This window comes from Chlamydotis macqueenii, chromosome 1 (genome assembly GCF_036417535.1).
Source record: "Chlamydotis macqueenii isolate bChlMac1 chromosome 1, bChlMac1.mat, whole genome shotgun sequence".
Classification (NCBI taxonomy): domain Eukaryota; kingdom Metazoa; phylum Chordata; class Aves; order Otidiformes; family Otididae; genus Chlamydotis; species Chlamydotis macqueenii.
Window position 1 is genome coordinate 88,115,285 of NC_141556.1, and position 19,690 is coordinate 88,134,974.

General features: G+C 48.4%; 1 protein-coding gene across 1 annotated transcript; it reads left to right on the top strand.

Moving 5' to 3' along the window:
- The first annotated feature begins 225 nt into the window (after nucleotides 1-225).
- Nucleotides 226-13,630, top strand: TRIM45 (tripartite motif containing 45). The gene is made up of 8 exons (XM_086750238.1): nucleotides 226-465; nucleotides 4,068-4,237; nucleotides 5,043-5,675; nucleotides 8,263-8,996; nucleotides 9,972-10,101; nucleotides 12,007-12,121; nucleotides 12,345-12,468; nucleotides 13,306-13,630. The coding sequence occupies exons 1-8, from the start codon at nucleotides 226-228 to the stop codon at nucleotides 13,455-13,457; spliced, it is 2,298 nt and encodes a 765-aa protein (XP_086606364.1). The 3' UTR covers nucleotides 13,458-13,630.
- Nucleotides 13,631-19,690: the final 6,060 nt, after the last annotated feature.

Consider the following 19,690-nt stretch of genomic DNA (forward strand, 5'->3'; position numbering starts at 1 on the left):
ACACAAAAGGTGGGAAGCTGGAAGTGACCGGTTGGATATTTTTCCAAACAACTGGACTTTGTAAGTAAAGGTTGGCCTGCCTGTCTAAGAGTGGTTGCAGCTACTGTGATGCTGATACAAGAGGCTCGGAAACTGACTCTGGGAAGAATGATGGTGGTATATGTGCCACATATGGTGATATCAGTGTTGGAACAAAAAGAGGGTCATTGGCTATCCCCGAGCAGAATGATGAAGTATCAGGTAGTTTTGATGGAACAAGATGATGTAATCTTAAAAACCACTAACTTGATAAATCCTGCAGTCTTTTTGAGTTCTGTACAGGAAGAAGGGCAACTGGAACATGACTGCTTAGCCACCATCGAATACCTGTATTCCAGTCGAGAGGATTTGAAGGACATACCTTTGGAGCTGTACACAGATGGTAGCAGTTTTGTTGAAAACGGAACTCGCTACGCAGGATATGCGGTAACAACTGAGAAATCTGTTATAGAAGCAAATGCTTTGCCCAGCACAACTTCAGCTCAGAAAGCGGAACTAGTAGCTTTAACAAAAGCCTTGGAATTAAGTGAAGGAAAGAGAGTGAATATCTGGACTGATTCAAAGTATGCATTTGGTGTGGTACATGTCCATGGGATTTTGTGGAAAGAAAGAGGATCATTATCCTCGCAAGGATCTGACATTAAATATAAAGAGGAAATTTTGCATCTGCTACGAGCAGTCCAAAAGCCAACTGCAGTAGCAATCATGCACTGTAAAGCACATCAATCAGGAAGTACAAAAGAGATTGTAGGGAACAGGTTAGCAGATAGGACAGCTAAAGGAGTAGCCAAAATAAATGCCTGGCAATTGGCAGTAATTCCTACAAAAACTATTACACTACCAAGGGAAAAGCCTAAATACTCAGAAGAGGATGAGAAATTAGGGAAATTACTGAATGCTAGGAAAAATCTAGCAGGATGGTGGGTGACTACAGTAGGCCAAGTAATAATCCCACAACTGTTGATGAGAGAAATAATACAGACAAAACATAAGGAATGTCATTGGTGGGCAGAAGTATTGGTGGCTCTCTTAAGGAGAAAAGTACTGTCACTAAAGATGCTAGAGATGGCTAAGATGACAACTGCAAAATGTGAGATATGTTTGAAAAACAAGCCAGTTGTGAAGAAAAAGGTTCAAATGGGAAAATTAAAGTCAGGAACAGAACCAGGAGGCTATTGGCAAGTAGATTTTTCAGAGTTGCCTCGACAAAATGGGTATCGGTACATGCTGGTAGGGGTTGATACTTTTACAAGATGGCCAGAAGCCTTTCCTTGTCGCACCAATCAGGCAAAAGAGGTTATTAAATGGTTGCTACAGGACATTGTTCTGAGATTTGGGGTACTTATTGGAATCTCTTCTGACAGAGGTCCCCATTTTGTTGCAGAAGTGGTAGGTGTTAGTAAAATTTTGGGAATTACCTGGGATTTGCATACACCTTGGAGACTACAATCTAGTTGGGAAGGTGGAATGGATGAATCAAACATTGAAAAGACAAATCAGCAAAATATGCCAAGAAACTAATTTGAAGTGGCCTCAAGCACCTCCACTGGACCTATTGGGAAAGACTGGAAAAGATGCACAGGAATTGCAACAAGATATGCAAGAAACTAGGATAGATAAAATTTTTAAGGGATTGGGCTGGGATCTGAATTAATGGATTAAATCATTAATCGGCACAGCATTCACTTTGCTAATGATTTTTCTAGTGATTACCTTGATATATTATTTTCTAAAGAGGCAAATCAGTCATAAGACTTCTTTTAATCACATGCTTATCCAGGCTTTAGCAAGGCAGCAAGAGGAACAATCAATCATTACCTCCAGAAAATTATAATGAAAGTATTGAAATAATTTTCAAAACTTTCAAAGGGGGGAAATGTTGCAAATCCGTTATGGATACCAGCTTGCTGCTAGGAAACCCCCTACCCTTTCCACCTCGATCTGGGTATCGAGGACTTTAATCAGTAGAATTATAATCAATGATATAACCAATGATTGATGATAGGAAGTTACTTAATCAATATTGTTCTGGAATATAAATATGGGGTGATTCTTGTTAACTATAGAGCTATAATCACATGGGTTAAATTTTATATGAAATATCCTTACCTTAGAAATTAGCCTAGCGCGTCGGGGATAGTTTGGGGAGTGGTAGAACAAGGCACCAGCTATGCAGCTTGGGCCTTGAGCCATCACTTTCAAGCCAGAAGATTCAAGGGCAAGATGACCTTGTTCTCAGGACCATATATGGAGATTTCAAGGAGGGGTTCGACCAAAGAATTCGAGGAGGGGGCGTCCTGATGACCCCCAAGACCACCAGAAGACCCTCGACTCAAAAAGACTGAGCATGCGCAAATGGGAGGAGACGGATTATAATGACTTCTTGGAAAACTGATGTTTATGCGTAACATTTCTCATAAATCTAGTGAATATGTATATCGAATGCGTATTTAACTGTGCTGTTGGATCAGACAGGTGCGCACGCTAGGTGGAGCGATCCCCCGTGTGCCCAGCACTGCAATAAAGAAGTGCCTGCTTCTTAACTTCTCATTGCTGTTAAGGAGTTTTATTCTGGATTTCGGTAACAAGTTTGTACTAATGCAGCTCCCTTTTGCAGGCCACTGGGTTAGCCCTTTTTTTTCACTTTTTCTGTCTCTCTTTTCTTTCTCTGAGTTTCACGGGGCTCTCGTGACCATTCTCTCCATCCATTTCACTGAGACTTCCTCTAGTCATCAGCTACTGCTGGGTGCTGATGACTCATGGATCTCAGCAGTGATTTGTGCTGTGCTCCAACATGATCAGCCTCAGGGCAGATGATCAGATCAGATCAGCTGGAGCAGAATCTCAGATTTCCTCTGGATTTGCAGCCACAGCTTATTTCACTGTTTCTCTGCAGCGATGGAAGACGCTGCTCTTCCCTAGGTAGCTTGCCTTTACTGCATAAGGGCAACATGATAATTCTTCTCCCATTTTCTTCGCACAGCCATACTTACAGTGTTATTTGCTATTCCTCCCACCAGCATGATTAAAAGAACCAGTCTTTCCTCTCTGCCACGATATCTAATATCGTTATCAAGTCATCTTGTCTCACAATTACTGCAACTTCTATTCTATCTAACCTCCGCAGCAACCACTTCACTTGCTCGTAGTTAATCCGAAGGAGGCTGCTAGAACATCTTTCTTTTTTGATCGGCCTCAAGGTTGTAAACACTTGATTGTGATCTAAAATCTTGATGTCATATTACAACATAAAAGACACAGAAGTGTTTGAGCGTATCGCACAAAGAAGGCAATGTCTTTAGCAAGCCATACTGCATCAAAGGGATGTTAACATCCATTACAGTTTAAGTATTTGCAGATCGGTAGGTTTAGATAATTTCGACTCCTAAACAGATAATATGCAGTAAAAAAAAAAAAAATTAAAATGGATAATTTTCGATATTTTTAAATTAAATAAATTAAAATTTATATTTTAAGATAATTTGCTGTCCTAAAAAAACCCTGTCTGGAGATCTCCCTTGCTTGTTGATTTTTAATACAACTTGGGAAACTTAAGATCCAGAAGTCTCAAGTGGTGTTAACGTCATGTTGTTGTTCAAAAGGGCCAGGGATAGAACAGATGAGACATCCATGCTCCTAGCCAAATGGAGAAGCTAGTGTCAAGTTCAGTCATTAAGGGCTGGATGTGGCACACCGTAAGAGTATTATTAGTGCATATTATTTGACGATAGTCAATATGGTTTTGTAGAAAAGAGCTTTTTTTTTTTAAAGAAAAAGCAAATCTGGTTTCATTCTTTAAGGAGCTTACAAACCAGACTGATAAAAGCTATCGTGAAGATACCATCAAAGTCCAAGTAGCTTCATCTAGGACTTCAATGGTGTTCCGATTTCCAAGCCTGCCTTCTGCAATAATCATAATTCCCAGGTGCAATGAATCAATACAGTCCTCAGTTGTTCTGCGCGGGCAGCCACAGGGAAACCTGACTGCGCTGCACCGTTTCTGTTAAATTTTCACTGATATTGCTTAGCTCGTCAGCAAGTTCACCGACAATTGGAAGGAAAAAGGAGGAAGGCCTGAAGGCATGCGGCAGGGCGGCAAAGGGACTGCGAAGGCCGCTCAGAGGTCACCTGCAGAGCAGACTCCCTTAGGTGTGGAAGTTTTGGAATGGAAGAACTGGAAACATGAAATCTACCCGAGGTGGGAAAGGGGACCGTTTCCCAGATTATTACATGACATAAACGTTGAAAATTAAATATCAATATGAGGTGATTCTTGCTAACTGCAGAACTGTAGTCACATAGGTTAAATTTTATATGAAATCTATTTGTCCTTAGAGGGAATGGGAATCTTAGAGATATTATAATACCTCGTTTGTTAGAAGTTAGTCTAGCATGTCTGGGCTAGTTAGGAGGAGTGGTAGAACAACGGTAGGTCCCAAACACCACCTGTAAAAATAGGCCCTGAGCCATCATTTTGGAGCCAGAAAACTCAAGGACAACACGACCTTGTGCTCAAGACCATCTATGGAGATTTCAAGGAGGAGTCTGACCAGCAAATTCGAGGAGGGGGCGTTTTGACGACCACCAAGACCACCAGAAGACCCTCGACTCAAAAGACTGAGCATGCGCAAGTGAGAGGGGAATATTATAATGATTTCTCGGAAAGTTGATGTTTATGTATAATATTTCTCAGAAATTTACTGAATATGTATAATAAATGTGTATTTAACCTGTGCTGTTGATCGAACAGGAGTGCACGCTAGGCGGAGCGATTCCCCGTGTGCCCAGCGCTGCAATAAAGAAGTGCCTGCTTCTTAACTTCTCATTGCTGTTAAGGAGTTTTATTCCGGATTTCGGTAACAAGATAACCAGCTCGGGAAAGACGGGGGCCGAAAGAGGCGGAAAGGCACGGGAAGAGGCTCCTCAGTGCCTCGGCGGGGAAGACGAGGACAAAGCGAGCGGCCGGGTCCTCTCCGCGCTCCTTTGTCTGTTCCGTCCCGCAGGAGGAGCCGCGAGGGAGGCAGGCGGCGGCGGGGTCCCTGGGCCCCACCAGCACCCGCCACTCCTCAGAGGGGCCCGGCGGCGGCAGAGGGCGGGGCCGGTTCGGCTCAGGCACCCCTTTCCCCCCGCCCCCAACCGCCGTCGCCCATAGGACCGGGGCAGCCCGCGCCCAGCGGCGGGCGCGCGCGCGGCGGCCCCCACCGGACCGTTAACGGCCCCCACCGGACCGTTAACGGCCTCGGGGCCGGGATGCTGGGCGGAACGTCTCAGCCGAACGGGCCAGCATGCCCGGTGTGCGCCCGGCCATGCTCCTCGCTGCGGCTGTTGCCCTGCCTGCACTCGCTGTGCGCGCCCTGCCTGCGGCGGCTAGGGCCGCTGGGGGAGGCAGGCCGGGCCGCCGCCTCCTCTTCCTCCCTCAGTGTCCTGTGCCCGGTGTGCGACGCCGAGGTGTCGCTGCCGCCCGGCGGCGTGGGCCAGCTCACCCCCGACTACCTGGCGCTGAGCCGCGACGGCGGGGAGCAGGAGGCGGAGGATCCGGTGGCGGCGGGGTGCGACCTCTGCGCCGACGAGGCGGCGATCAGGCGATGCCTGACCTGCGGAGCGTACCTCTGCCTCTTCTGCTGCCAGGCCCACAGGTGAGGGAGCGGCGAGGACTGGCCCGGACGGTGACACCTCCCTCCCCACGGGGTGCGTGGGGTGCCCCTTCCTTTCTCGGACTGCTGGAGGGCAGCGAGTGGGTGGGTGCAGCAAGCAGAGACCCACGCAGAGCTAGCCAAAGCGGTCTTCCACGTGTCTTCCAGTTTGTTCAATCTCTAGTGGGTTTTTATCCTCCCTGCAGGATGCTCTGTACTCAGGCAGGGACCAGCATGCTGCTAGCCCTGTGCAGGTGAGGCCCTTAAGTCCAAAATCAGGCTGCCCTTTGCCCGTGGCAGTGTCCGTTTGCTGGGTGGCATCTCAGTTTAGCGTCGCTGAGCAGGGACACTGACAGCACCCCAGCAGGCATGGGTGTGGGCAGAATAGAGAGCCTCGGGTGTTGTGCTGTCCCACTTTGGAGAAGGCATGTCTTCCAAAGAAAATGAGGAAATTAAGCTGCCGGTGGTCTGCCTCTCTCCACCTTCAGAAATGTTTACTGTGCAAAGGCACACTTCAGTGAAGGGAAAGGAGCTAAGTTGTAAGTCCTGACACTAGCCTGCCTGCTGTGGTTGCTACCTCCTGATGATTGACCACTGTGCTTTCCTGTTAACTCCTGTGTCCACATATCTCGTGTGCTTTTTCATCATTTCTGTGAGGGTGGGAGCCGACAGCAGTAACACTACTGCTTCTCAGTGTGCCTGATGTTGCAGGGTTTAGTTCTGTTGGAATACAGGAGAACTGAAGAAGTGACAGCAGAAGAGAGCTGTGTACCTCGGGGAGGGTCATGTCAGTAAGGCAGGAAGAAGAGGTGACTGCAACAGAGGTAGGAGCCGAAGAGGAGGTGGCTGCAGTGGCCAGTGAGCTGGGCAGAGGACAGGCAGCACCGTGAAAGAAAAGTGATAGGAAGTCTGAATGGCCTGCTGAAGCAAGGAGGTGACAGACAGGGTCAGAAAAACATCCAATAACACTAGTCAGGGAAGCCTCTTAGCCTGAGTTAATCAGCTCAGCCTATTCCCTCCACGTTTGCTGCTCCTTTCCACTCGATTAGAAAATTCTTTCCCCAGAAAGAACTGAGGCATAGTCTTCACTGCCCTGCCCCCCCTGCAGTTACTGGTGCCTGTGATAAAATGGCTTAGACTCTTCGTTACCTTTCCACTCCTGGCTGTAGTTTTCAGCATACCATTCTGATTAGCTAATACCTCATACCCCGTGCAAGCTGCTGAAGAGTGATACATGGAGACCTTGAATAGCAGGCTGCTGCATGGACAGAAATAACTGCAGAAGGTATAAAGCAGTAGAAAATTTGTCCCGATGACCCGCTTCCTACATTATTTACTGATATCGTTTTTCACCCCACTAGAATCTGCATACTTGCACCTGATTTAGGTGATGGCAGAGCCAAACAAGGGCCAAGGAAAACCATTTTGAAATGATTTCCTGGTGTGTAGGGAAGATTTCTAAGGATCTGAGTGCCACTGTTGTGCTCCTTGCAGTAAATGAGACATCTCTTGGGTTGAAGTCAGGGAAGTGTGAATTTGAAGGGTGTTAAGCAAGTAACGCTAGAAGGCTTTGAAAATGGACTCGTGGGAGATTAGTGGGAAGCAATAGGAGTAGTGTAAGGGCCATGTCCTGCCCTGTGGTGAGGTTGCTTTGTGTTGCCAGAGCAACTCTACAGAGCTTAGTCCTCTGAGTATTTCTCTGCTTATGGCTTGGAGCTCCTATTACAGCTGCCAGGAGTCGTTAGTTCAAGGAGACAGGAAAGGAGAGAAGGCTTTTACATCCTGCTCAATAACTAACTCCCAGTGTCAAAAATAGCATAAAATGGAAATATTCTAGTGCTGCTCTGTGACGTGGTGGATGTCTGGGTCATCACAGGTTCTTTGTGTGCCATCCTTGTTCTCCTCTGAGCAGGACCTAACCTGGTGGCCAGAAGGAAATGGAGTTTGACTTTGGGAATATTACGTGTTTTACCACAGACTGTCTTCTGGCAGTGGCCTGAACTAGATTTTCCTCTAAAGGATGTTAGAGCTCAGTTGCCCCAGCAAATTTAAAGCTGGTGAAAATCACTGGGCTAACAGCTAAGGAGCCTGGCACCTCTTGTTCCTTTCCAGAAGTGACTGCTGGTGAACAATTCTGTTTCGAGACACCTCCTGCCAGCTCTTACTTTGCAGAGCTCACTGCCCTCCTGCTGCCTTTGTCACAGCAGTCCCTGGGGGTAATTGCAGCTATCCCACTTCTGTCAGGTTCCATGAAGAGGCTGCTGGCAGTAGCAGCCTGACAGCCTGTTCCCTCGTGTGTGTGTGGCCATGGTGGGGCACACGATTCTTGTGTCTGAAAACAGTGCTGACCACATGCAGGGAGCCTGAGAGCAGCCTCTAATGAGCTGCTTGCAGATGCTGTCCTCTTTTGTGCAGATCCTTGTCCTCAGGAGACCTCAAGTCCCTTAATGCAGAGTGGATTTCAGTGGGGACAGGAGGGAGCAGCGCAAACTGTGACTTGCAGTCTGTACAGACTGGCATTTGCAGAGGGTCTTGGATATTTGTTTAATATCCAACATTCTTAAAGTGATGTGTGGTTGCTCCCTTCTAGGAGACAGAAGAAGACGGCCTCTCATACCCTGACAGAGCTGGAGAATGTCAAGGATTGCAGCCAGGCCGGGAAGCCTCTCTTCTGCCCTTCCCATCCCACAGAGGAACTAAGGCTGTTCTGCGAACAGTGTGACCACCCTGTTTGCCGGGATTGCGTTGTAGACAGGCACCGGCACCACGCCTATGACTTCACCAGCAATGTCATCCACAGGCATGGGGACGCCCTGCGGGAGCTGCTGAAAAGCACCCAACAGCACATGGGTGCCCTAGAGGGTGTGCTGAGCCAGATTGATGACATGGGCAGTGCCATCCGCAGTCGCGCAGAGGCTGTGGCCACAGAGATCTGTCTGTTTGCCAGTGGGTATGTGAAAGCGATTGAAAAGCACCGGGACCGGCTGCTGAAGCAGCTGGAGGACTTCAAAGTGCAGAAGGAAAACCTGCTGCACTTGCAGAAGGCCCAGCTGCAGCAGCTGCTGCTGGACATGAGGACAGGCATGGAGTTCACAGAGCGCTTGCTGACAAGTGGCTCGAACCTGGAGATCCTCGTCACCAAAGGAGTGGTGGCGAGTCGGCTGGCAAAGCTGAACAGCATTGCTTACAACACCCACCCCAGCGTGGACGACAGGATCCAGTTCTCTCCTCAGGAGAGGGCAGGGCAGTGTTGTGGCTATGAAGTTTTTGGGGCCATTCTCAATAAAGTGGTTGATCCAGCCAGATGTACTCTGCACGGGGAAGGTAACGGGGTGCTGTACAACAGCTGAATGGGAATGCACTGCCCTCTAAGTCACCTCTCCATTCCCTGTGCCCAGATGGTTTGCAGCTTAAGGCACTGTTGGCTCCCTGCTGTCCAGGCGTTGCTTGCTGAGGGCCTATGGGAGCTGTGCTGGACAGGGAGCCAGAGACCTATCCCCAGATGTACAGAGCATACTGGAGCTGCCCCCTGCAACACCACTGACCTCAGCATTGGGTTGAGGTGCAAGGAGAGCAACCCTTAGGCCAAAGACCACAACTTACTCAGGGGATGGGAATGGCACCTGCAGTGGCAGGACGTGATGTTCTCCCGGTGGTCCCAGCTGTTCTGCAGTGTGGGCCTAGGCAGATCCTCTCTGTGGATGAGCGAATAGGTTCATTCCCTTTACAGCTTCTGCTGAGATTGCCGTGGGAATAACTGGCATCGATGGTTTAATGGATATTTGCTTACTAAGGACTTGGAGCAGGGCCAGCAAGTAGATAATGGTGAGACCAGCCCACAGAGCGCAGGCAACTCTGGTCCAGTAATGGCCTGCACAGAACAGATGAGACAGACCCAGGGCTCGTTTGATCCCTTGCATGCCAAACTGTAAGTGCTGAGGTCTCTGGGGCTCCACACTGCAAGATGGGGCTGTTCTTCTTCCTCCCTCCTGGTTACACGGTACATCTTGAGGCCTTCTGGGAAGATGCTAGCGGGGCTCAGGGGGGCAGGCAGGAAGGCCACCCTGGGCCATACAGACCTCTGGGCTAAGCCTGCCCATTGTCTCTCATCACCTATAGCTGTTCACTCTCCTGATCCCTGGTCACGTATTTACTTTTCCCTGTGAGTGGAAGGAGCTGTACACCAGAGCAGCAAAGTTGTGGCTGTGCTCTGATGGGACTGCAACACTGCAGTATAGGTGGGAGGTGTCAGTCGTGGCTGGTGTGAGTCCTTTCTGGTCTTGTATCTCTGCCTTGCAGATCTCCACAGTGCCCATCAGAACCGGTTGACTGGTTTTACCCTGCTCTGCAATGACACCATGGGGGAGCGGATGGGGCGAGGAGGAGAAGCCGTGCAGGTCACCATCACCCACAATGACAAGAAGGACTAGTGAGTATTTCACCTGTGAACTCCCTGGTCACTGAGTTTGCCTTTCTGTCTTCCTTACCCTGGCTCCCTCCTTGCCTGACAGGTGGGAGAACGTGTTTCAGCACGTGGCCAGAATCTGTAGGGGAAAGGCGCTATTCTTCCCACCAGTGCAGCAGTGCTTCCTACTGGTTGTATTTGGCTGTGTGGAGCTTGACAGTGTTGGCTCAGATTTGTGGTGACTCTTTGAGTGATTTGGGACTTTTTAAAGGATTCAGTTCTCAGTGGGTTTTACACATTGTCAGAGTGAGCTGTTGCTCTTTCCTACCCCTACCAGTAGACACTCAGGGCTCCAGCTTTTGTTAACACTTAATGAGCGTAAAACACGGCAACCCCAGAATGACTGTCCTGAGTCAGATAGTCCACCAAGCCCAGGAGCCTCTGATAGTGCCTAGTTCATGTTCTGGAGAAAGAATCTGTGTCGGGATGTCATTGTGCTTTTTCGTGTAGCTGCAGTGTTGAACACTTCAACATATCTGGAGGTTTTCTAGCAAAAGCAGGTAAGACCACACTTGAGCTCTTCAGTGTTTCCACGATGAAAATGACTAACCAGAAAAAATCTTTTGTAACTCTTTCCCTAAGATGTGCTTGTTGCTATAAAGCAGCCAGGCACAAATGGAGAACCAATTTGAGATCAGTTCTTAGGAAAAACATCTGTTTTGTTTTATACAATGTAGCTGGAGCAAGGTGCCTTTGTAATGTGTTCCAGGATCTGCTGTAGGTGGGATTGTCTGATGGAAAAACAGACAGGCTGCTAAAACGCCTTGCTACAGGGGAGTGTTGACATGGTGTACAGAAACAGTGCTGGCTGCACAGATGCTTATCAGTAGAGCATCATTGTTGAAGAATATCGTTCCAATGTACCATGCACATACAATGTAGGAAGGTGTGCACACGAGGATTTTGTGGATTTTGCTTGGTGGGGTAGGGGTCGCTGTGGCCACATTAGCTCAAGTGCTTGTTCTTGTGCATACGCAGTTGCTGCAGCCGTGGCTGAAAGCCATCTGGCTTTGGTTTGAGGCACAGCAGCTACAGAAGAGTGTGAATTGTCACCACACAGTTCATGGCAGGAAATGATGTAGACAGCTGTATTTATGTGAAATGGTGGGGGGTGGGGAATACAGCTTGCAAGTCTGGAAGAGTATAAACTTATGTCGTGAGGCACAGGAGACTAGTTACTGGGGATTAGGAAGAACGCCTTCCTCTATGCAGAGCTGCCTGGTAATTGTCTGTGGAAAGCTCTTTCCATCTTTCTGTGAAGCAGGCAATCAGTCCTTAAGTAAGTAGCTGATGCTTTCTCCCTGGCACTCTGTTTACCAGTGTTCCTAGTGCAACCTGGTGAGCTTCACTTTGGAAAGGGAGGGTTTACCTGCAGGGACCTAGAACTCCTCAGAGCACTGAAGAGAAGAGTAGGGGTCAATTTGGGACAGACAGTGGTTGAAGTGATTCAAACCTGCCCTGTTTATGTCCCATCTTATTCATGGGCTCTTCTGGAGGTAACTGCTCTCTGAAGCTCTGAATTTACTCCATTTCTGAGGACTCTTATCTGATGGGATAATCTGACCTGCAGGTGTGCTGCCTGTCATCTTCTGCTCTTTCAGGGCTCAAGGTTGCTACAAATCCTTGCAGCGCAGCTAGCTTTGGGTGACTTCCTTTGTATGGTTATTGCAGCTCCCAGTAGCAGGTGTGTGTGAAAGCTACTCAATGCTTGAGCATTGCTTGTGCATCCTGTTAAGCTCGCTTGAGACTCACAGCCGCTGAACAAGGCTGAGGATAAGGAACTGACCACAGATCTAGGCCAAACAGTGGTTCACATGTAGAGCAATTTTCTGCTAGTCACTGACCTCTTGGACTTTTCTCTGTTCGTAGTGCAGTCAAACCAACAGTGTGTGATAATGGTGATGGGACCTACCGTATTTCCTACAGCCCTGAGGAGCCAGGCTTGTATGCTGTCTGCATCTATGTGAAAGGGCAGCACGTACAGGTAGCATTTCTTGTTTCTCTTGCACTGCTTCTTCTTTACCTACTTTTTTTTTTCTAAGTATTTTCTTCAAGTCTTTCTAAGGATTACCTCTGCCACTTAGCAGTTTAGGACTCAGCTTAGTGATCTGTGACTGACAGGATCACCCAGCTGGTTTTTGAAAATGCAGACACAGCATCTGATAGCATCCACTGCAGCAGCCTCTCTGCTTGCTTGTCCTCTGCAGGGCTCTCCGTTCACTCTGACGGTGAAAAAATTCCGTGAGCATCGAGGCGTGTTTCACTGTTGCACATTCTGCTCAAGTGGAGGGCAGAAAGCTGCTCGCTGTGCCTGTGGGGGGACCATGCCAGGTGAGTGCTCAGCTTTCCCCATGCTGCTGGCGTCAGGAAGGTTTGTTGCATTTGGTCCTCCCTAGTGTAGGTAGGGGGGAGGACACACCAGTCCAACTCCTGCCTTGCATATGCACCAGGTCTGTGATAACCTGCGTGTAGATATCTTCTGGTAGGATGGGACTGCAGTGGTGAGAAATGCAGCAGGACACACTAAGGGTCTTTGCAGCACACCCCATAGACAGAGACCTGAGCTGGCTCTGCAGGAGGTGGGGCAGGGCAGCTGTCTTTCAGCCTTCCTCAGCGAGGTTAAGCCTCTATACTGTTCTTGTTTCAGTGCTGGCAGGTTGGGAGCTTCCAGGCTGTGTCACACAGTGCCCAATGTTGTCCTATGGAAAAGCCTTACTCCTCATTTAGGATGAGAGTTCAGCTCCCTTATTTGTTTAATCCCGATCAACTTCCCTGTCCTTGACCTGCATGCACTATTGTGTGTTTTGCGTATTTTGGTGTAGAACCAGCCTCTTCCTTTTTCTGTGCTTGTTCTGTATCTAGCTCTGGCCATAGCCACCAGTGGATGGCACGAGGTTCTGCAGGCCTGTGTCTTGTATTACTCAACAGGCAAGAGGATGGAAATCTTCAACTTTCCCCAGTGAATGGAACGGGGAGGTCCCCCTCAGTTGTTATCCTTTCTTTATGGAGCCCTGTCAGTTCTGGCCTTGAATAAGCTGTGTTCTCGTCAGCATCTGCCTCCCCATCTTAGACAAGTCCTGGGGCTGAAGCACTCTCTGAAAGCCTCTTGACACACTGAAATTTTCTGGCCCACTTTTGGTTCAGCTGATGGTGCCTTTTCTCTTGCAGGTGGGTACCAAGGCTGTGGCCATGGACACAAAGGTCACCCTGGCTGTTCCCACTGGTCGTGCTGCGGACAAGTGAAGGAGAGCTCAGAATGTTTGGGTGGGCCAGCCAGTGACACCTCACAGAGGAGTTTGCTCAGGACAGTGGCACTCTGAGCAGCCAGGTGAGCTCCTGCAAGCCCAGGGCACTGCTGCTGGCAGCTGCATGAGCACAGACCACAAGGATCCCTGCCATCACTGCAGAGCATCACTGCCAAAAAAACAACATTGTGATGAGTGCAAACTGAGAAAGAGGAATGAGGGAAAATAAAATTGTGCCTTATATTCCACCTGTGTATGCAAAGTTGTTTTGTGCCTGAACAGGAGTAAACATTGGGCATTTTCCTGGAGCCTACACACTTAAGGATTTGAGGCCCGTGGGGTCAGACTCTAAGGGAAAACTCAGTCCAAGCAGTTACCTCACAGGAGGGTCAAGATGTGTCTCATTCTGCAGGATCGACAATCTCTGCTGTCCTTCTTGAAGAGGCCAAAGCGGCTCGTTGCGGCACATTCCGAAGGGTTTGTGTTCGTGCCTCAGAAAGGCTTGGCAGTCTGAATATGGCTTCTGCCTCCGCATCAGATATGCAGCTGGGTTCTGGCCTTGGATGTGCGCATAAAGCACAGTCCCACTCCTGGGAGCTGCTGTTGTGGTTGCAACTCTTAAATTTCCTCCAAGTGAGCTGAAGTCTTATTACACCCTCCCTGCAAAGTAACAGCAAAATAGGTTAGTAATATATCTGTGGGAAATCCAAGAAAAATCCACGGCACTGACGGGAACAGGAATTAGAATGTCATTCATCCAGTCTGTGTGTTCTCCAAGGAGATGATGTGGGACAGAGTGCTGCTGGGGGTGGTACAGGAGTCAGGAGAGCACCCAGCTCACCAAGATTTGGCTTGTGTAGTTTTGGCAAGGCTCTGTTTTCAGAAGGAGAGCTTGTCCTGTTTTCCACAGGGGAGGGGGCATGTGTCTTCTGTAGGCGCGCTGCCACCCACAGTTGGGATAAGGGGATCTATGATGAGGAGGAAGAAGCACTTTCCTGGAAGGGCTACTGCTAACCTGCTGATTGCTGCCTGACATCTGCCTGGGTGAAGCAGACCCCCTGTGTTTCCTGAACAAAACACATTCATGTCACTGAGACTGGGAGTGCTACTGCCCTGGGGGTAACCTTGCTAGTAGGCGTGTGTTGCTAGGGGCTCTTAATACTGCCCGGGGAGCTGGGGTGGGGACAAAGGTCTGACTGTTGGTCATTTGGGGAGAGGAATGCTGCTCCAGTGTCAACAGTAAGGACTGGTTCTTGCTTTCTGACTGATGATAGCTGGCTTGTAAATAGTAGAAACCTGTGCTGTCTATTTGCTTGCTCAGACCTACAGGACTCTCATTTGCTGTTCATGCCTCTTACAAAGCCAGTTTTGGAACCTCTTCTTCCCCGCAAAGGAGATAGATATCCTTATGTGAATGCTGTTTATAGCTTTCCATTAATCATCCAGAAAGGGCTGTCAAACAAACGGGGAAAGGTTAGGCAGTTTAAACCTCCAAGTTAGGCAATTTACGTCTCCAAGTTGCTGACTCTGAAATTTCAAAGTGAAAGTTTAATTTGAGTTAACCTTTAATGGAACGAACAGTAACTCATTCTTGTCCTCACTATGTGCAGAGTCAGTGCTCAGTACAGAATGCGATGTAAAACAAAATGTCTCATTTTCTATATCTTTCTGTTTCTTGTCCTGCAGCCCCTACTGGTGTGCTGTTTTTTCTCAGAGCTTCCATGCTGTATTGCTGAGGGAACACATAAGGACAGCACTACCTTCTAGGCACATAATTTCTATCTAAAAACATCTTAGTCCTCTCAGACAGAGGAATCTGTTTTCTCTTTGTGTTAGGCATCCCTTACACACCCTGTCGCTGACATTTTCCAGTAAGCTGTTTGTGAGAATTACACCAGTGAACATATAAACCTTCAGGGAACTGCAGTCAGCTTCGGCTGAGCTCTGCGTTTGACATAGGGAGAGCAGTTTTCAGACAGCATGGGGTACTAATCCTGCCAGAGTCAGGCCCTTGTATTGATTTTTTTTTTTTTCTAGTAGACCTGAAGGCTCAGTTAGTCCCAGGGAGTATAAAGTATTGACTGGCTACCACTCTGTGTTTAGGCAAAGTGGGCTGTGCATGAGGACAGCTTCAAGAATCATGTGCAGAAAAGATATTTAATGACCTTTGTGGGGGTTAGGAGCCAGTGTCCTCCCATTATTTGCCACCAGGCTTTGCCTTCAGTGTTCATTACTCAGAATGCTGTGCCAAATCAATATATCCTGCTGATCTGCTGGAGTCTCACACTGGTCCCCAACAGCTATTCCCAGGAATGGTTTATTCTGCTCTGTTGGTAATCAGCCTTGGGCAGGTGGTGCTTTAGGAGGTGTAGCTAGGTCTGTCTGCTGGGCTAGCCACATGATGTTATTTCTGACTAGCTGGGCCTTGAGACAACCTGTATTTTCGAGACAGACATACCTGCAGTGCTGACAGAATGACACTGGTAAATATGCATGTTTTTCCAAGGACAAAAGCCCTTGCTGACAAGATTGCCTGTATCCAAAGTTTGGACTGAAAAAAAAAAAAGAAGGAAAAAAATTATCACTTGTGATAAACATGAGTAGGGGCTTTGGGAGGCAAGAAAAGGAGGACTTACTCCCTGAATAAGGAAAATAGAGCATAGCTGGAAGGAAAGACACAGTAAGAACAAAAGACTGGAAGACCTGGAAGAGGTCGTGCAGCCTGGAATGCTCCATGTAGGGTGCCTCTAGGGTCAGGTAATCATGCTAGGGTATCTCTCCCTTCTCAGAGGAGGCAAGCCACACTGGCAACATGGCTGCACTTGTAGTTCTGTGCATGAGTGTCTAGTTTGTCCCCAGAAGATTGCAGAAGCAGTGCAGAAGCTGGCTCAGTGGGGCTTCTTGGCCTTCCCATTGCAGGAGGTGATTCACAAGGGTGCACTGACCATTTAGGGTGCCACGTCAAGACAGACCCTGGCAGTGGCCCACAGACAGCTCAGGGGGATTTGCCTATTTCCAGCCAAGGGTGGCTCACCACCTCCCTGTTTTGAGAGATGAAGGCCTGTTCTGAGTGCTGCTGCTTCCAGCTTCACTTCAAGGGCGGGTAAGGCCAAGGACAGGTAGAGCTGAAAAGATAGTGCCCGGCTCTCCTCATTCCAGCCTTCAGGGTGGGACTACTAGTATTCCCATCTCCAGTGCTTCTCAAGAACCTCCTGACACCATTGTTATAGATGTGGGAGCGTAAGCCTGGAAAAGTGTCCAATATTTTTGGCCAAATCCCAAGGATAGCTTTCATCTTTTTCAGCCTGCTGGCTGCTTTCACCTCTCTTGAGCACTACATCAGATTCGGCTGCTTGTCAGCTTGCCACAGCTCCATCTTCTCCTGGTTCTCGTCCTTCAGTGATACCTCCTTGAGCTTTCTAGTGACATTGAAGTAAGGCATGAACTTACTCGAAGTAAGGGAACTCTTCTGATAGCATTACTATTTGTGAAGAAAAAAAGAAGTTGTATTACGAGGGCAGAGTGACTACAGTCTGGCTCTTGTGCCCATGCCTCCCCCAGACCACTGAACACCTTTTTGGGCCCTAAAAGACCTTCAGTCCTTCCTACGCCCACTGTTCCCTCACGCAGGCAAGAGGCAGCATGTGCTGGGGCCAGCTGTAGGGCATCAGCTGGTGGGCCTAGCAAAACTGGTAACACTTTGTGCCTCCCCTCAGTGAAGACAGCTGATGTCTCTCTTCCCCAGGTTCCCACCGGCTTTCACAGCCTGTGTGGTACAGGATCCTGCTGTCACATTTGATTGGATTTTGCTAGTAGATTCAAAAGTGGTAAGAGCTGGGCAGACCATGTGGTCACATATCCTTGATTTCTTTGGGAAATATCCTGAATACCTCTTGGCTTTTTGCCAAGAAAAGAGAAGAGGAGGCTTTTGGAGAAGAGGAGGCTCCAGCATGGATGTTGCTCAGAATTTAGTGTATGGTTGCCCTGGTGAATGGGACTTGCCCTGCTCCTGCCAGGGCTGCCTATGCCTGAGAAACAGACCTGTTTTTTCCACATGGAAGTAACCTGACTGTTGACTGTGTGGTGAAGTATGCTGCAGCTACGACCCGGAGTTAACTGGTGCACTGCACCAAAGGCAGCTGTAAATCAGGTGGCACTGAGGGCAACAGGATATTTCTTAATGTGCATTTCCCACCAGGCCACTATGGCCTAGAGCTATTCTTAGCTTCTAGTGATGCTCTACTAAATTACAAGAAGTTTAGTAATCAATAGAATATTACAAACTGAATATGTTTTTCTGTTGTTGTTTTTTTTTTTTTTTCACATTAAAAAGGGCTATTCCATGCTAAAGCAGAAGGGAAGTGAAAACCAAGTCTGCTTTTTAAGTTTAAACTATTGCAACAACCAAAGAGCGACAGTGATTCTCAGGTGAAAGATTTCCACTCCTCATTCAGAAGGCAGATGATGAAAGACCTGCTTTCAGTAACAGCCAAGATTGGAGCTGTAGAAGTACATCTTGTTCATATCTCTGCCACAGACCTTGCACAAGATATACGGGTAGCTCCTCTGCCTGGAGAGTGATTATCTTTACAGTCAAGCACTCACATTGAAGTAGCACATGAACAGCTGGCTGAGTAAACCCAATGCCTAAACACTCTTGAAAGCAGAAAGTCCCACCCTGGCTCCTCTGCTCTTGCAGAGGCTGTATGGTCCTGCCCCACCAGAAGCATCACTGGGTGTGACACTCCTCTGATCACATGGAGAGCCAATTCAACTCCCTAACCTCTCAGGAAACCATTTGCTTTCTAATTTTACTTTATTTTCCTAGCAGGTGACTAGGCTTAGTGGAGGTTCAGATCTATCTGTGCTCTTGTCAGTGCAAGGTGGTGAGACGTGGGAGGAGGTTCAACATAAGCTGTGACATGTAACTTCATCCTGGCATGAGGAGGCTGGCAGTGGTGAGTCCTGGATGAGTCCTAAATGCCTTGGAACACAGTTTGCTGACTTTGGTGCCTGTACAAGACCCACAGCCTATTTCAGCCCTCTCTCTGCTGTCTAGAAAAGTCTGTTATGTGTTGTGCGCCACATCTAACATCCCTTGTAGAGGTGAACAGGCTCTTTTGGAGTTGAACTGTGGTCCAAAAGACTAAGCACACACTTCTGAAATCTCACACATGCACTGTTAGAAGGCTACTGTGCCCCTCAGGGTGGGGCACAGTAGCTCTCCTGAACCCTACTCAGCCTTTGCAGATAGTTTGGTCATCACTGACCAGAACTGACTGGTCTTGAAAGCTCTGTTCTGCTCTGTATGGGAAAGCTGTTTGCTCCCTCTAATCATCCAAACTTGCTGGAGACAGCTATGGACTGTCAAAAATTCCCATTTCCCCATCCTCCCTGGAACACAGTCTAGACATAGATGACAGGATGCACCGGTTCCTCTTCAGGAAACTGAGCATGGTGGTGAAAGCTGCCTTTAATTTTCTCCTTTCACAATCTCTCTGCCCTTCTCAACCTCTTATGCCCAAGAGGGCATCCTGCCACAGCCTTAAGTGAGGCCAAGCAGAGAGGAAAAGGCTTACAGGGTCTGTGCCAGTTTATTTCCTCTCCGTGCTCTGACATTCACCATTATAGCAGATCTGAGAGCAGCAGGAGCTGGCCTTGGGGAGTAAGAAGTAGTTTGGTCTGGAGGAGCTCAGAGGAAGAAAACAGCAGTAGAAAAGGGGCCACTGCCAAACCTGTGTGGCTCTAACTGCTGAGCCCAGAGGAACCTCTTAGCACAGCACAGAGAGGCAGGGGAAGATGCACATTGTGAGCGGGGCTGAGAAGGGGACGTGCAGGTGGGACTTCTCTGCCTAGTGCCAACAGTATGATTGGAGATTTTAGCAAGGAGACCTGAGCTAGTCCTGGATATAACACAACCCACCAGTGACGGCTGAGCTGTGGACCTACACGGGAGACTGCTGCACTCTGGCCCCAGGATTAGCTGGATATCAAACCATGAGCAGTGTTATTTTTGTTTTAAATCAGACATGTTTCTTTAATGGATGGTGTAGGAGGTCTCTCCTGTTGCCCCAGTGACTAACCAGGGCTCCCTGCTTTTGACTGGCTTGGTGGGGGGAGCTGAGATGCTCACTACTTCCTCATTCCTGAAAGTTCACTGCTTGGACTCACCACTCCTTAGCTTCTTTAGTTTGCTTATTTAAGCAGGACAGCCCAGGAGAATATACCATGCGAAGGACAGGGGCTGTGCTGAACAGTGTGGGACCTTTGGGCACCTGGTGTTTGGCTTGTCTTCATAGGTCGTGACC

Coding starts and splice junctions, on each gene's coding strand:
- TRIM45 (XM_086750238.1), top strand. CDS start 226: ATGATGAAGTATCAGGTAGTTTTGATGGAACAAGATGATGTAATCTTA. Junction 5,676..8,262: donor TTCTGCTGCCAGGCCCACAG/GTGAGGGAGCGG, acceptor GCTCCCTTCTAG/GAGACAGAAGAAGACGGCCT. Junction 10,102..12,006: donor CACAATGACAAGAAGGACTA/GTGAGTATTTCA, acceptor CTCTGTTCGTAG/TGCAGTCAAACCAACAGTGT.